We start from the raw sequence: 18456 nt of genomic DNA, 5'->3' as shown, positions 1-18456 counted from the left end.
AATTCTCTATCGGTCTTGGGAATAATCACTGTCTCGACCGCTCCTAATGGTGTGGAACATACATTGCACCCAACTCCCACATCATGACATCTGAGCTGTTTCGCATTGTAACCACAATGGCAACTGGCCCAGAGATAAGGGGAACTGCAGATGCTGGAGAATCAGAGATAACAAAGTGTGAAGCTGGATGAGGCTCTGAGGTCCAAAAAGTCAGTTTTTGTGCTCCTAAGATGCTGCTTGGCCTGCTGTGTTCATCAAGCTTCACACTTTGTTATCATGGCAACTGGCCCACCCTGCAGGAAACATGAAATAAATTGAGAAACTAGTGCAATTTTTAGTTATTCGTTTATTCTCTTTATTCAATGAGTTGAAGAATTGCAGTGAAGGGATATCTCAGGAACTGTTTGAACTGATTTCTGAACTTAGCTTGTGTCATCACATAAATACAGGTGTTTGTGGAACAACTGAGGAGTTGCAGCATAAAGCCGAGTTCCATCACAAAATAATCAAGAAACAAAACTCGATATCCTAACTCCCACAGCCGGTCCCATGTGGAATACACCATTAACACTGCCCATAAGAGGATGAAATTTGCCGAAATAAAAAATAACAAGATGATGGATTTCCTTCTGCTGTCCATCTCTACGTCTTTGTTTCTTGCCCCAACGTTGTGAACATGCAGTCTCTTCCGGGCTCTGTTCGTCACGACAATGTGTCTGATGGTTAAAGCATTGAGCAGCAGGATCAGAACGAATGGTATCCCAGGGGTTAGAATGTAATGAAGGAATTCGATTGATCCCCAGAAATGAGAAAACTGAACATTATCTGTTACTTCACAAAACCATGGTTCATTCCACAGCCGATACCAACCTGTTAGTATAAAATACCAGGTAATGTTTTTTGAACAGCTCAATACAGTTACTGTTGTTAAAATCATGGTCGCAGTTTTTTTAGTGCAGAATTTAATTTTCAGGTTTTGACAACAAATTGCCATGAATCGATCAAAGGTGAAAGCAACAGTGTACCAGACAGAACAGTCGGTTGCTGCATACAGCAGAACAGCATGGATATTGCATAAGGGGACGGACTTGATGAAAGTAAACTGCTCCAGATAAACAATCGGAATATGTCTCAGTATCAGATCGATTATAACCACCAGTAAGTCTGCCGCAGCCATAGCCAAGAGGTAGCGAGTGATACAATTTGAAAGACCGCACATTTTCCGGCACAGGATGATCATCGTCAATACATTAACTGTGTGAAAGGAAAGGAAAATAAACAAGAAAACCATACATAAGTCTGGACAGAAGAAACACCCATTTGATGTTATGATCTCTTCAGAATGTTCAATGAAATATTGTATGCAGGGGCCTGTTTACATACGGAAGATGTATAACACAAGAAATGATTCAGAGGCAAAAAACAGAAACTGTTGGAAATGCTCACCAGGCCTGACAGCATCTATGAAGAAAAAAAGGTCAGAGTTTACATTTCGGGTCGAGTGTCCATTCCTCAGAACAGTCTTCCTCGGTTCTGAGGAATGGTCACCAGATCCAAAAAGTTAACTCTGATTTTTTTCTTCACAGATGCTGCCAAACCTGCTGATCTTTTTCAGCAACTTCTACTTTTAGTCCTGATTTACAGCATCCATACTTCATTCTGTTTTAATTTAAATGATTTAAATGTGAGGGACTGCATGATAGATTTAATGACATTAGCCTTATACCTAACTTCTTCATCCTGACCTCTGTCACTCTCCATAGTTGGTTAAGAGTTACATAAACTGGTGTACTGCTTAGCCACAGAAATAGGAAATTTCCATTCCTAGAAAATATTTCCAAAATAATGAAGTATTATCACGTTGCTATTTGTTTGAATAGAAGGATAATTTAAAGACACCAATGCTTGAGAATTAATTGGGCCATCAGAGAGAGTAGTCATCACTAGTTGGCCCATTGAATTTAGAGAAGCTGAGTTGTCAGAGGTATATGTTTTTGGTATCTTCGAGCTTTGTGGACCAGAAGAAGTACGTAGTACAGTGGGAGACTTAGCCATGCAGGAAATGTAATATAAGGTTAATTTTATAATCAAGCTGCTGTTTGACTTGGAAAATGCTTAGCCTAATAATCTCAGGTTTCACACGTCGTCATGATTTTTTTCAAGTGAATATATTGTTGGCTTTTTTTTTCCTCTATGACCAATGTTTACTGATGTGTCATGTAAACTCCGATCAATAAGTGAGCATAAGACATCAGATCTGAAATAGGCCATTCAATTCATTAATCCATTCAACGAGGTCATGCTGACCTGATCATCATCCACATTTCCCTGACTGATAGCAGTAACATATTTTCCCTTAATGCATATTAAAGATTGTTACCATTCGCTTTTAGTATGCCTAAACACCTAACGTATATATAATCATCCACACAAAAAAATCTCTCAGCTGCCCTCTTTTTTGTTTGCATTTTCTCATTCAAATAATATTCAGCTACTAAATTCTTGGCGCCAAAGTATGTAACCTGCCATCTCTCCAAAATTAACTGAATGTTTATTTCCCCTCTCACTGAACCTGCCTACATCTCACTACAGCCCCGATAGATAATCGTCTGCACTTGCTGTCCCACTGCTCTTGTCTCCCTCACCAAATATTCCATAGTACATTCACTTCCAAATTCCAAATCATGAATTTATCCATCATGAAAATATGCCCTTGGTCCTAACTTTCTGACCTCTATTTCTGAATCAGTCTGCACTCCATATGAATATACTGCCTTCCAGGACCTGTATGTTCTCTATAGTGTGCAAACTAATATTTGATACCTTTTAAAACAACTTCTGGTGTCGGCTCAGTTGATCAAGATTCTCTTGTACTCTGAGAAAAAGACATCTTCATTATCCAACATACCTCTAATTTTGGTTTCATCTGCAAAATTACAAACACGTCACGGATACTCTCTTCCAAATTGTTGATACAAGTGGTGAACAGAAATGAAGACAGCTGTTATCGCAGGTCACAGACCTCCAGTTTTAACAAGGGCCCTCTAGCGACCCTCTCAGTTTATTAGTTTAATAATCTCAGGTTTCACACGTGGTCATGATTTTCCTCTAGAGAACTGGAGGAAGCAAATAGTGGGTGTCTTGAAAAGAGGTGCGTAACAAAAGAAGAGCTGCAGGAGTTCTTAAAACGCAAACAAAAAAAAATAAATCCCAAGGATTATATGTAAATTATCCCAGCTAATAAAAAAAATCATGACCATGTGTGAAACCTGAGATTATTAAGCTGAGCATTTTCCAAGTCAAACAGCAGCTTGATTATAAAATTAACCTTATATCGCAGTTGCCTACTGTCATGACAATTTTGCATCCAATTCTCTGCGTCTCCTTGGATCTCAAGCGATGAAACCTGATCAGCCGGTCTCCCAAGTGGAACCTTGCCCGAGGAGTTTGGCATGTAGACCACATCTACCCCGCTGTCTTCATCCATCATCTTTGTCACCTCTTCAAAAAAATCGATCAAATTATGGCACAAGTTTTCCCACGCACAAAGCCGTGTTTATCATTCCTGTTTATTCATTGCCTTTTCAAGGGCATGTAGATCTCCCCTCCAACAGCGTACCAACCAGTGACGTTAGACTACCAATCTCTACTTCCCTACCTTTTCCTTGCTGTCCCTCACAAAGAATGGTACAAAAGTAGCCATCATCCAGTCTTGCAGTACCTCACCCAATACTGTCAATGATGCCTCTGCCAGGGATCCCACACATTCTTCCCTATCGTCCTGGGATAACTTACATATGATCCTTGAGATTTATATATTTTTTTGTTTGTGTTTTAAGAACTCCTATATCTCGTCTTCTGTAACGCACCTCTTTTCAAGACACCACTATTTGCTTTCTCCAGTTCTCTAGATTCCATCTCTTAATTCAAGGTAAATACTGATGTGCAATATTTGTTTGGATTTCACTAATCTGCCTGTTTCCACAAGTATACGATCTCGTTGAACTGTTAGTGGCACTAATCCCTGCCTAGTTATTGTTTGCCTTTGATATGCTTTGGAATCTTTTTGCATTTCATTTACGCTATCGCCCACATCTAACTCAGGTCCCATTTTTGTCCTTTTGATATCCCTCTTACCTGTACTACTGTGACTCCATTACTCGTCAAGGAGTCCACATGTTCCGAGCTGTCTTTCCTGATACATGCCTCCTTGTTTTTCCTTACCAGAGTCACAATAATCTCGTGCTCATTACTGCTGCCAGTTTTTTTTATCCCTCCATACTGACAGGGACATCTTGAAATCTTGTTCTTTCAGTTTAAAAGCCAGATGTCCCTTTGCCTGTGAGCAGCCTGCTACCATCATCTCTCAGAAGTTCCTGTTTAACACCATCCAGATCGTCCCAGTACCAACTTGGAACTTCAATTTATGAGTCAGATTTACCATTTTCCATAATTTAAATCTAATTAAAATATTCCATGTTGTACGTCTGATGAAGTTGTGGTCACTAGTAATAAAGTGCTCCCCAATGACACATCTGTAACCTGGCCTCCGTTATTTTCCTATAGGAGGTGGAGTTTTGCTTTTCCTTATGGAGGTGCATCTATTTACTAATCAAGAAAAATTTCCAGAACACACTGAACAAATTCCTCCCCATCCAACGCATTAATTCCATTGTAGTCACAGCCTGTGATTGGAAAGTTAAATCACCATGATTACAATCCCAATATACATACAACAGTGGCTCAGTGGTTAGCACTGCAGCCTCACAGCGCCAGGGACCTGGGTTAAATTCCAACCTCGGGAACTGTCTGTGTGGAGTTTGCACGTTCTCCCCGTGTCTGCGTGGGTTTCCTCCAGGTGCTCCGGTTTCCTCCCACAGTCCAAAGATGTGCAGGCTACGCGGATCAGCCATGCTAATTTGCCTGTAGTGTTCAGGGGTGTGTGGGTTATAGGGGGATAGGTCTGGGTGGGATGCTGCAAGGGGCGGTGTGGGCTTGTTGGGCCGAAGGGCCTGTTTCCACACTGTAAGGAATCTAATCTAATCTAATCTAACAACTACCTGCAATCTCCCTACACGTTTGCTCCTAGATTTTTCTCTGACATTTTGGTGGGGTTTGGGGACGGGAGTTGCAGGGATTACTTTTCCATGAAAGTGATTACATCCTCCTTATTTTGCATTTCATGTGTGGAGACTCACTGGACGTCCGCTTCGGAATATGTTCAAGAAGGACTGCTAAAATATTTCCTTTGTCCGAAACGCCAGTCTTGCCTCCCTCTCTGTTCTTGCAAAGAGCTCCCCCAACCATACTTCTGCAATAGCTATGATACTCCAGTGCTTTGTACCCATCCATGGCCTGATTACAAGTGCCTTAACTTCCAAGCGTGTTGAACATAGAACATAGAACAATACAGCGCAGAACAGGCCCTTCGGCCCTCGATGTTGCGCCGACCTGTGAGCTAACCTAAGACCATCCCCCTACACTACCCCACCATCATCCATATGCTTACCCAAGGACTGTTTAAATGCCCCTAATATGGCTGAGTTAACTACATTGGCAGGCAGGGCAATCCACACCCTTAGCACTCTCTGAGTAAAGAACCTGCTCCGGACATCTGTCTTAAATCTATCACCCCTCAATTTGCAGCTATGCCCCCCCCCCCCCCAGTACAAGCCAACTCTTGGGAAAAGATTCTCACTGTCCACCCTATTTAATACTCTGATCATCTTATATGTCTCTACTAAATCCCCTCTTAGCCTTCTTCTCTCCAATGAGAACAGACCCAAGTCCCTCAGCCTTTCCTCATAAGACCTTCGCTCCAGACCAGGCAACATCCTGGTAAATCTCCTCTGCACCTTTTCCAATGCTTCCACATCCTTCCTGTAATGGGGCAACTAGAACTGTACGCAATATTCCAAGTGATGCCGCACTAGCATTTTGTACAGTTGGGACATGACACACGGCTCTGGAACTCAATCCCTCTACCAATAAAACCTAACACACCATATGTCTTCTTAACAGCACTATCTGGGTGGCAACTTTCAGGGATCTATGTACATGGACGCCAAGATCCCTCTGCATATCCACACTACCAAGAATCTTTCCATTGACGCAGTATTCTGCCTTCCTATTATTCTTCCCAAAGTGAATCACCTCACATTTATCCATATTAAACTCCATTTGCCACCTTTCAGCCCAACTCTGCAGTTTATCCAAGTCTCCCTGCAACCTGCAACATTCTTCCACACTGTCCACCACTCCACCGACTTTAATATCATCTGCAAACTTACTATCCCATCCACCTATGCCTGTGTCCAAGTCATTTATAAAAATAACAAACAGCAGTGGCCCAAAACAGATCCTTGAGGCACACCAGTAGTAACTGGACACCAGGCCGAATATTTGCCAGCAACCACCACTCGTTGCCTTCTTACAGAAAGCCAGTTTATAATCCAAACTGCTAAATCTCCCTCAATCCCATGCCTTCGCATTTTCTCCAACAGCCTACCATGTGGAATCTTATCAAAGGCTTTACTGAAGTCCATCTATACCACGTCAACTGCCCTACCCTCATCCACATGCTTGGTCACCTTCTCAAAAAACTCAATGAGGTCTGTGAGACACGACCTGCCCTTGAGGAATCCATTTTGACTATCTGCAATCAAATTGTTGCTTGCTAGATGATTAGAAATCCTATCTCTTGTAACGCTTTCCAAAATTTTTCCTACCACAGATGTAAGGCTCACTGGTCTAAAATTACCTGGGTCATCTCTACTGCCATTCTTGAACAAGGGCACAACATTTGCAATCCTCCAGTCCTCTGGTACTAAACCTGTAGACAATGATGACTCAAAGATAAAGGCCAAAGGTTCCGCCATCTCCTCCCTAGCTTCCCAGAGAATCCTCGGAAAAATCTCATCCAGCCCAAGGGATTTATCTACCTTCACGCCTTCTAGAATTGATAACACCTCCTCCTTACTAACCTCACTCCTTTCAATTCTCGTAGCCCGTAACTCAGTCTTCTCCTCTATAATAGTCTCCTTTTCCAGAGTGAAAACAGATGAGAAATATTCGTTTAGCACCTCTCCGATCTCCACACACAACTTCCCACTTCTGACTTTGACTGGCCCTATTCCTACCCTAGTCATCCTCTTATTCCTCACATACCTATAGAAATCTTTAGGGTTTTGCTTTATTCTACCTGTTAATGTCTGCTCATGTCCCCTCCTTGCTCTTCTTAACTGTCTCTTTCAATCCTTTCTAGCTAACTGTAACTCTCCATCACCTCATCTGAACCATCTCACCTCAACATCACATAAGCCTCCCTCTTCCACTTAACAAGAGATACAATTTCTTTCGTAAACCACGGTTCCCTTACCTTCTCACTTCCTCCCTGTCTGACAGGGACGTACCTATCAAGGACACGCAATATATTTTTCTTAAACCAGCTCCATATTTAGATTGCCTCCATCCCCTGCATTTTGCTACCCCATTCTATTCCTCCTAAGTTTTGACTAATCACATTATAATGACCCTTCCCCCATCTATAAGTCCTGCCCTGTGGTGTGTTCCTATCCCTTTCCATCACTAAACTGAACGTAACCGAATTATGGTCACTCTCTCCAAAGTGCTCACCTACCACTAAATCAAACATCTGGCCTAGTTCATTACCAAGTACCAGATCCAGTGTGGCCTCCCCTCTTGTCGGCCCTTTGACATACTGTGTCAGGAAACCCTCCTGCACACATTGGACAAAAACTGAGGCATCCGGCGTACTAGAGTTATAGTGTTTCCAGTCGATTTTGGGGAAGTTGAAGTCTCCCAGAACGACCATTCACTCCTGCCCAGAATCATTTGCCAATCCTCTCCTCCACATCCCTGGAATTTTGTGGAGGCCTATTAAAAAAATTCCCAGCAGTGTGACCTCTCCCCTCCTGTTTCTGACCTCAGCCCATACCATCTCAGTAGACACGTCCTCATCAAAAGTTCTTTCAGCCACCATCATACTGTCCTTGACTAAAAAAGCCACACCTCCCCCTCTCTTACCACCTTCCCTGATCTTTATGAAAGATCTAAACCCTGGAACCTGCAGCATCCATTCCTGACCCTGCTCTATCCATGTCTCCGAAATAGCCACAATATTGAAGTCCCAGGTACCTATCCATGCTGCGAGCTCACCTACCTTATTCCAGATACTCCTGGCATTGAAGTAGACACACTTCAAACCACCTTGCTGCCTGCCAGCACATATCTGTGACAGTGAGATCCTGTCCATGTCCTCCCTAATCTCATCCTCCTGTATACTGGAACTACACCACAGTTTTTTTTTCCCATCCCCTTGCTGAGCTAGTTTAAACCAAAATAGCACTAGCAAATTTCCCACCCAGTATATTAGTACCCCTCTAGTTCAATTGGATACCTCCTGCTTGTAGAGGTCCAACCCTTCCCAGAATGAGACCTAATTATCCATATACCTGAAACCCTCCCTCCAGCACCATCCCTGCATCCACCTGTTCTGGTGATATTTCTCCCTGTTCCTAGCCTTGCTATCACGTGGCACAGGTAACAGACCAGGGATAACCACTCTGTTTGTTCTAGATCTCATCTTCCACCCTAGCTCGCTGAAATCCTGCCTTACATCCCTATCCCCCTTTCTACCTATTTGTTGGTACCCGATGTGAACCACGACTTGGGGCTGGTCACCCTCTCCCTTCAGAACCCCAAAGACACGATCCGAGGCATCACGGACCCTGGCACCTGGAAGGCAGCACACCTCTTTCGTCTGTTTCGTTTCATTGGAATAAACGTCGCTTACTTCATCAGTCCTCCCTCATGAGTTCATTAACGTTCTTGGTCTCACTCCTGCTGAGAAACATACCGCCCACATCACGCACCCCACCACCCTCACCAACGCCCCTCCCCCAGCCACCAACCAATCCTTGAGGGTAGGTCTAGCGAATATCCGCCACGATCTACGTCTCCCCCTGCAGTTCAGGCGCACCACCTCCCTCTCCTTGAAAATATGTATTTCATTCAACATTAAAGTTTTTCCAGCATTTGTAAAGTCCCCATCTTCTGCAACAGATGCTCACTTTATTTGTCAAGTCGGAGGCAGGTATGATGCCGCTAAACTATGCAAAACGTTGTTCCGATAGGAGAATCGACAAGTTAATGGCTCCCGCAACAGCTCCAAGACAATTCAGCGAAAACAATCTCATATCCAATTTCAGACATATATTTTCCTGCATTTCAATAAAATTCAGTAATATTTCGACATTAACTAATTCATGCCGAACCTGGAATGATTTATGAACAATGTACAATGCACAGGCCAAGGCAGGTTTCAAAGAACAGAGTTAAACTTGCGAAATCCAGGTTGTCAGGATGTAGAATAGAAGCGGAATGCCGCATGCAATCAACACATGTCCTTGGACCAAGTCACGGTTCTGACATTGACAGCACTATCTCCTTGCAGCCACTTGTCACAATTCGGTGGAATACAGCGAGAAATAAATTCACTTGGAAGGAGAAATTCGATTTCACCAAAAAGGAAAAGCAATTTGCTGGAGCATGTGAACCAGACATCATTGTGGGAAATGGGGAACGCGGAAAGAATGGAGCGGTTGCGTGGCCGTAGATAAGCAAGCGCAGTTGAAACAAGATATGTTGTGACAACAGCAGCCAGTGTGTGTCAGGAAGGATTGTTAGACAGAATTAGTTCCTATCTCAGATTTGAGCTGCAAAGTTTGGAATGAGCTGATATTTGGGAACGTTTACAAATAGCAGCGTGATGGGGAAATCATTAGAAGCATCAAATCTGGATTTAATTTCAGCAGAGAGCTGTGGGCACGCAGAAGGATAGATGGAGGATTGTGGAGATGTTACAGACTGGACTGGTGTAAGAGACGGCATCGGAAAGAGACTAACCGATGGTCAAATGATTCATGAAGTCATAAGGAGAAGAAGAGGAGCTTTAGCCCACCCAGTCTCTGCCGACCTCTTTACAAAAATATTGCAGATCACAGAATGTGGGGTTCTGTATGAGATATTGGCAACAGAGAACAAAAAAAAGGTCTATCTCAAGTAACACTTACGAAAGCAATATGACTGATACAATTAATTGTCTCATGCAAAGACTTACCCGGCACCCCAACAACAGCAAGAATGGGGTAATATCCTGCCTGAATAACTTGAAGAACATATTCAATCCGGTATTTTGCTGGAAGCTGATTATAACTTGTGGAAAGATAGTAAAAAGCGGCAGAAAAACTCTTCGTTGTTGCTGTGATATTGCAAACTATTCTCAGCTTCTGGTCCATTACTATCCTGAAAGCATTAAAAAAAATTTTCTGTCTCTCTTGCTCTCTCTTTGATGCCGAAATTTGCTGCTACTGCCCAATCGAATGCTTCTCCGCATATTGCTTTAGTACATGTTGAAATGAGTCCTTTATTTTTTTTACGAATTGGAAAGCCTCCAGTGACACAATTAGCAACCATAGAAACAAACCATAACCTCCAGCAGTAACTGAGAAGCAGTTTAAATCAACCATTACTATCCTCAAGCAATGATGTGGAACGAAACCTTGTCTCGATGGATTTGCGAGAGGTGCTGATGAAAGCACTTGGCAAATGGTGGAAAGGTTAATATTCCAATCATCCTTGAATATGCCAATGTTGCCGAAAGGATAAGGGGTAGCAAGATGCACTTTCGCAATGCGAGAAGGTATATTTGATTCACACGAGAATTGGGAGTTAGTTTTTTTGTTCAATGTTGGGAAAATTTGAACCTGACGTCCGGAACTGTCGTTTTATTTTCTGTGAAGAATCGCGGTTGATTTTAAAAACACAACCAGCATATATTTCTCTAAACATGGTTGTACATTGCAGATGTAAATAAGTTAATTACTGCAGTCACTAAGAAAACAGATGAACATAAGTATTCCAAGGGCCAAAAGTAATTTAATCTCATTCGATTTATTATATGTGTCAGAAAAATGTGACCAGATTTTAATTGATACCCCTATCAGTGAACGTGCACTTGCTAAACAATTAGCTCCACCCTCTGATGCGATCTGCATGTTGCTTTTTTTTCTTTCAGCTGGTATTCTGATGCGTACATGGCATAAATGCTACCTTTGATTTCAGCAACAATCAGAAATAAATTTAAATAAAAAAATTTGCCTGTATGGTTGTCTGAATGACACAACCTGGAAGGGATCATTAAGTTTTCTCTCACGGCATTGAAATATGTACAGTACTAATTCACTCAGGCGTGAGAGGCGAAATATTATAGTGATTTTGAAATATTTATGTTTTAAGCGCTGTGAGGTGCTTCACAAAATCACGTTAACGTAAAAGCGATGAAGGCGATGAGCAGTGGCATTATCTCCAAACTATTGATACAGAAGATGTTCTGAGATCCAATTTTCAACTTCTACGGCAACAGATGGAGAAATTTGAGTTCAACAGAACACTGTGTTTAATACCTACGGATGACTATAAAATCTTTGCCGACTTTTGGAAAAAAAATGTGATTCATCAAAACCCTTCAAGAAAGGACATCAGCTACCATCACCGTGTCTGATCTACGTGTGACTCCAGATCCACAGTAATGTGATTGACTGCCCACTGCTTTCTAAACAGGCTTTGCAGCCATCAGAGATATTTATCGCAACGAAGCCTCAACAAAGAAATAAAACCAGACGTGGCACTTGGCATTGACCTGGTAACCGGAAAAGACAATGTCCGAAACAAACCGGTCGACCCTGCAAAATCTTGTCAGCAGCATCTCGGGGCTGCTGCCAACATTGCGAGAGCGGTCTCAAGGGCAAGTCAAGCAACAGTCTCTTACAGTTATACTCACTGAATCGTAGCTCACACATAATTTCCCAAATACCGCCATCGACATCCACAGGTACGTCCTGTCCCACTTGCAGGACAGGCTCAGCTGACGTGGGCGGCAGGGTGATGTACAGTGTGCAGGGATTTGGCCTGGGAGGCTGCTACAAGTTCGGAACTTCATGAAGTCTGATGACTTCAGACTAAATATCAGTGAGGAAACTTTCTGCTGTTTACAACGTCCCGTCCTCCCTCGGTTGATCCAGCAACACTTCTCAATGTTAAACAAAACTTGGAGGAAATCCCGAGGGTGGCAAAGGCACTCAGTATACTCTTTGTTGGGATGTCACTATTCATCACCAAGACTGGCTCAGCAGCAACACTTCAGATCAGTTCGAAACGACATAGGTTCTACCCTGGATCTGTAGCAGTTGGTGAGGAAACGAACGAGCCGGGGAGAGAAACGTATTTGACCTCATCTTTAATATTCTAAGGCTACACATGATTCTGTCCATTACAGTATCAGTCAGAGTGACCACCGCACAGTCCTTGTGAGGGTGAAACTCCCATCTTTACATTGAGAATACCAGCCACAGCTTTGTTACACTGTCAACGCGTGACATGAGACGGACTCTGCTCCCCACCCTATCATGACCGTGCTTTAAACATGGACAAACAAAAATCTAAATCCCAGAGGTGAGATGAGGGTGTCAGCCCTTGAGGATTGGGTGAGAGGAAATGGATTGAAAAGAAAAACACATCACAAGAGATTTCCACTAGATTTTGCAAAAATAAATTCTTTTGAAAGAGAAGAATGACACGCTGATTACTACATGCAGTTTTGGTCTCCATAATTAAGAAGTGAGATAGTTGCTTTCAACGTGATGCAACAAAAGGGTCAAGAAAACTCGTTCCTGAAATGATCGGGTTGACCTATGCTGAGTGTCTTGAGTAAATTGGTCTGATGACCAGAACTCAGAAAATGAGAATCTCATTGAAACATACAAAGTTCTGAAGAACTTACTACAAGACCATAAGACATAGGAGCAGAAATTAGGCCATTCGGTGGATCAAGTCTGCTCCACCATTCAATCATGGCTGATAATTTCCTCAACCCCATTCCCCTGCTTTCTCCCCGTAACCCTTCATCCCCTTGATAATCAAGAACCTGTCTACCTCAGTCTTAACTGTACTCAATGACCTGGCCACCACAGCCTTCTGTGGCAGTGAATTCCATGGATTCACCACTCTCTGGCTGAAGAAGTTTCTTCTTACCGCCACTCAAAAAGGTCTTCCCTTTACTCTAAGGCTGTGTCCTGGGTTCCTCGCCTCTTGTCATAACAGAAGCATCCCCCCAGCATCCACTTTGTCCAGGCCATTCAGTATTTTGAAAGTTTCAATTATATCCCCACTTATCCTTCTAAATTCTAATTAATATAGTCCCAGAGTCCTCAAATGTTACTAATATGTTAAGCTTTCCATTCTTGGGACCATTCTCGTGAACCTCTTCTGAATCAGATCCAGTATCATTACATCCTTCCTGAGATATGAGACCCAAAACAGTACACAACACTCTAAATGTGGCCTGACTAGAGCCTTATAAAGCCTCAATGGCACATCCCTGTTTTTGTATTCAAGTCCTCTCAACATAAATGTCAACATTGCATTTGCCTTCCTGACTGCTGAGTCAACCTGCACATTTACCTTGAGAGAATCCTGGACAAGAACTACCAACTCTGTTTGCACTTCAGACTTTTGAATTTTCCCCCCTTTAAGGATTTTTTCATGCTTTTATTCTGTTACCACAGTGCATGATCTCACACTTTCCCACATTGTACTCCATCGTCCACTTCTTTGCCCATTCTCCTAACCTGTCCAAATCCTTCTGCAGCCTCCCCAGCTCCTCAATACCACCTGTTCCTCCATCCATCTTTGTATCATCTTCAAACTTAGCCAGAATGCCCACAGTTCCTTCATCTAGATCATTAGTGTATGAAATAAAAAGTTTTGTCCCATCACTGACACTTGTGAAACACCACTCATCACTGACTGCCATCCTGAGAAAGAATCCTTTATCCCTACTCTCTCCTTTCTGCCAGACAGCCATGCTAGCACCTTGCCTCTTACACTGTGGGCCCTTATCTTACTCAGCAGCCTCCTGTGCGACACCTTATTGAACGCCTTCTTGAAGTCCAGGTAGATAACATCCATTGCCTCTCTTTGGTCTGCCCTGCTCGTTATTTCCTCAAAGAATCCAGCAGATTTGTCAGGCAAGACCTCCACTTGATGAAACCATGCTGACTTTGCCCTATTTTATGATACACTTCCAAATATTCAGGAATCTCATCCTTTACAATGGACTCCAAAACGTTACCCACAACTGATGTTAGATGAATCAGCCTATAATTTTCCATTTTTTGCCATATTCCATTTTTAAACAGGTGTGTCATGTCAGTGATTTTCCAGTTCACCGGGGTCCTCCCTGACTCTAGCGATTCCTGAAAGATCACTACCAATGCTTCCAATATCTCTTCAGTTACCTTCTTTAGAACTCTGTGGTGTAGTCCATCTAGTCCAAGTGATTTATCCACCTTCAGGCCAATCAGTTTTACTGGCACCTTTTCCTTGGTGATGGCCACCATACTCAGCTCTGCCCCCGACTGTTGAATTTTTGGGACATTACTCGTGTCTTCCACCATGAAGACTGATGCGAAGTAATTAATCAGTTCCTCCGCCATTCCTTGTTACCCACTATTAGCTCTCCACCATCATTTTCCAGTGGTCCAATGTCCACTTTTGCCTCTCTTTTGCCCTTTATATATCTAAAGAAACCCCTACAGTCTTCATGTATATTATTGGCTAGCTTACCCTCATATTTGATCTTCTCCTGACTTATTTGTTTTTTTTCTTGCCCTCTGTTGGTGTTTGTAAGCTTTCTAGTCGTCTGGTTTCCCACTGCCCTTTGCCACATTATGTGCTTCTCTTTTGCTTTTATGCTATCCCTGACTTCCTTAGTCAGTCATGGTTGTCCCATCCTCCCTGTACCATCTTCCTTTGGTACCCACTCATTCATTTGCCACCCACAACACGTCTTTACTCCAACCTACTTGTAAGACAAATTGATGAACTACTGCCCATTTTTCATCCATCTGAATATGTGATTGTCTGCATTTAGTTAAAAAGATTTTGTTTTCAAGATCATAATATTCTGGGATACAAGTAGATTCTCCTTCAGCATATGATTTTAATGCAACTACTTGAGCTTTTCATACTTCTGTTCATCTTACATCTAATTCAGTTCAGTTCTCTGAAGTAAGAAAGAACTACTTTGTTCCCCAATTGTTCTTTCTTTTTTTCTCAACTATTTCATCAGAAATGTCTCTGATACTTGTATTTTAGTTACGTAATCTTTGTTCTTTTATTTCTCCCCCTGCTTTGAACAATGTGTTTGTGATCATTTTCCACACTGTCAAGAAAAATCTCTGGTTATACATCCTGTAATACCTCTCTTGCCTGATTTCCCACTGGCTTTTCAACCACAGTAGGCATCACTTCCATCAGAGATCCAGCTGTATTATTACCAAGGACAAGTTGTATTCCTGGAAGAGAGTTTCTCTTGTACTAGTACCAGCACGACAATTTTCACCGAACTCTGCAACTTCATATAATAAAATTGCACATATTGTCACACTTCTCTTGCATTGTGCCCTCTGAATTATGTACCTCCTCATCTCTCACCACCAAAGACCTCAATGCTCCCGTAGATCTTGAAAATAAAATGATTTCTTTCTTTCCTTCTCTTGGCATATGTGAGTAGACCTCACACTCACATGTAAATTCTTTCAATCTGGCATTTTCTTCTCAGCATACTCCTGAACAGGATGTACATTCTGTCGCAGTTTTATTTTAGTATTCACTGTTCTTTCCTTTACCACTTCAGTAAAATTCACTGGTTTATCATGTTTTCCGACATCTGTCTTCCCGGTGCTTTGTCTCAGTCACCAATGCTGCAACCTCATTCAACGTTCCTTACTGCAGAGAAAACACCTGAGCTTTTTTGTTTCCAATTCTCTTTCCCCCACTGGCTTTCCTTTTTACCCTACGGTAAGCTATTTTTCCTATCCTCAATGAGATCTCATTTTCTCTTGCAGCCTGAGGATTTCTCTTTCCCCAAATTCTGTCCCTTACATACTGAAATTGATATCGGAAGCCAAATTTTGATTTATGAACCAAATCACAAGCATCAGCCATTTCCACTGATATTCTTGCAATTTTAACTCTGTGCTTTCCCACATGAGTTCTTCACACTTCAGGCACTGAATTTTTGACCTCCTTTAAAATAATCATCTTTCTAAGAGCATCAAATGCTTGATCTGTTTCCGATGGTCTTATTCACTTGTGGAAAGACTTTGCTTGATCCTTTCAAACTCAATGTGTGTTTCAACAGGTTCCCTCCTTAGGTTCCTGAAACGTTGCCTGTAGGCTTCTGGTACTAGATCATATGCATTTAATGTGGCATTTTCACACCATTGTCCTCCCCAGGTACTACCTCTGCTAATAATGCAAATTCATCACTAACTCTATCTGCTACCTTTGTTTGGATCAACAATATCCACATAGTCTCCAGTCACTTCATTTGTTTAGCCACTTCCAAGAATGAAATGAAGAAGTGTTTGACATCCTTCCAGTCGAGTTTCGGCAACTGTTAAACATAATTAAACAGATCCCCACGGGCCTTAGGCTGTGGTGCATTCCTTGCCATCATTTGTTTAATCACTATTCCTATGTTTAGTCTACCTCAGCCATTTTGAAATAAGTTCCTACTTTTGAAATTCAAAATCCCTCCCTTTCTCCTTAGCTTCTCTCTTCCTCACCTTGTTCTTAGTCTCTTTTCACTTTCTTCTGCTAGGGCCTTCCTCTCGTTTTCTTTTTCCTCCATTTTATTTGTCATTCTAACCATTTCATTCCCTTGTCATGTTCAAGCTTCTTCATTTTCAATTGATTTTTATCCATTTCTACATATTCTGATGGCATCCCTGGCAATTGTAAATGATGTGCGTTTGGCACAAATATCTCTCCTTCCCTCGCAGACATGAGGTCACCCAACTCCCACTTGTTTGCGATTTCGAACTGTTTTGCCTTGTTTACTTTCTGTAAGACTCTTGACATGACTCCCAACTGACTGAACAGCCTGTAAAAATTATTCCATTTTTTTCCCAGCATTGTGATAAGCTTGGACTTTTACTTATTCAGTGCTTTTACATTGAACCAATCACTCTGTGTGTATTGCAAACAGTTGGAAGCATTCAGCAAAGGAAGACTGAGCAACAGCATTTTGAAAATCACAACACTCTCAGCATATCCTGTGAACAGAGATGTTGACCAGCTTTCCCAGTTTCCCCTCTGTTCATAATGACCGCATTCCCTTTTCCCTGTCTGTGCCTGACTTTGTGTTGTCGTATGAGAGCGAATTGTTAACAGACCGAGACTTTTAAATAGTACAGTGTATACGTCAACTGTTTATAACAGTATACCTGTTACCAGAGCCTAAATATTGTCATAAATTGTAAGCTCTTTTAAGTGCAGAAACGTGGGCTGTGCTTGCTTTTAACCTGGGCCTATAAGAATGGTAAACGTGGGAATTCAGCGTATTTATTAAAATAATGACTTTGTGATGATGTCACTTGCAGCTGGATACCCCAGTGAGACAAGATATCATTGTTCCCGGAAGGTTTCCTGCTCCTTTCAATAATTCTTAAATTTCTGTACTCAGCTTGCTCTGCTCTTTCACCTTCTATAGAATTGCATCTTGTTTCTTATTTTTTAAACCCGAGCTTTCTGAGTTCCATTTCTCACCAGAGATATGAATTCACACATTTCTGAATGAAATGGCATTGACTCTCTTCTGTCTGTTCCACTGATTTGTTCATGGCTGTAAGAAGTTCGACTCTGTATTGCTCACAGTTCCAAACAATTCCCAAATTCTTATTGTCTCCAGAATTCAAAACTCCATCCTGCACACTAAGGTCTGTCACATTAATATGTACCATGAGAAACTGCAGTCGGAGTACAACTGTTGAGGATAACTCTAAAACTTGGCCTTGTTCTCAAAGTAAAAGTAGTAACGTTGAACAGTTACTTTCAGTTTCCTATCATTGGGCTAAATTTGTGTACATGGTGCTCTTGAACTCATCTTTCTATTAGCTCCATATTTCCTGCAAAGTCAGTTGTGCTTCACTTCACATAGGCCTCACTCAATTTCTGGATCACCACCAATCTGTATGATTAAGAAAAGAAGAACAGTTACTTGAAACAAAACTTTCATGAAGTCACTCAGCAGCAATATACTCTTCCTAAATACATGCTGGATTTCCTTAAATAACAGGCATTTTCCCGGTTACGATTAATTTTGTCTCGAATTAAGACTTCCAAAAGCTTCTTCACTGCTGAGGTTTAAACAACCTGATAAGCTTTATGGTGTAACTTTGCAACCTTTTTGAACAAGTGTATAGTTTGGAATTCTCCCAGCCTCTGATAGGACCCTGACACCTAAACATAAGTAGGAATTGCCTCTGAAATTTTTACAGTCACTTGCATATTTTCATTGGATGTATCTCA

The 18456-nt window shown here is 41.9% G+C and overlaps 1 protein-coding gene across 1 annotated transcript; it reads right to left on the bottom strand.

Moving 5' to 3' along the window:
* Positions 1-355: 355 nt before the first annotated feature.
* On the bottom strand, positions 356-10401 carry LOC125449684 (probable G-protein coupled receptor 139). Its single transcript, XM_048525557.2, has 2 exons — positions 10142-10401; positions 356-1254 (listed from the first exon to the last, which is right to left on the bottom strand). The coding sequence occupies exons 1-2, from the start codon at positions 10317-10319 to the stop codon at positions 356-358; spliced, it is 1077 nt and encodes a 358-aa protein (XP_048381514.1). The 5' UTR covers positions 10320-10401.
* Positions 10402-18456: the final 8055 nt, after the last annotated feature.

Source organism: Stegostoma tigrinum, chromosome 47 (genome assembly GCF_030684315.1).
Source record: "Stegostoma tigrinum isolate sSteTig4 chromosome 47, sSteTig4.hap1, whole genome shotgun sequence".
NCBI classification, from domain to species: Eukaryota; Metazoa; Chordata; class Chondrichthyes; order Orectolobiformes; family Stegostomatidae; genus Stegostoma; species Stegostoma tigrinum.
The sequence above is the reverse complement of the archived record's forward strand: the minus strand, read 5'-3'. Positions and strand labels throughout refer to the sequence as shown.

Bases quoted from the DNA above. Each gene is read 5' to 3' on its own strand.
- LOC125449684 (XM_048525557.2), bottom strand. From the start codon at position 10,319: ATGGACCAGAAGCTGAGAATAGTTTGCAATATCACAGCAACAACGAAG. The intron at 1,255-10,141 runs GTAAGTCTTTGC...CCTTTCACACAG, and splicing joins TGCTGTTGTTGGGGTGCCGG to TTAATGTATTGACGATGATC.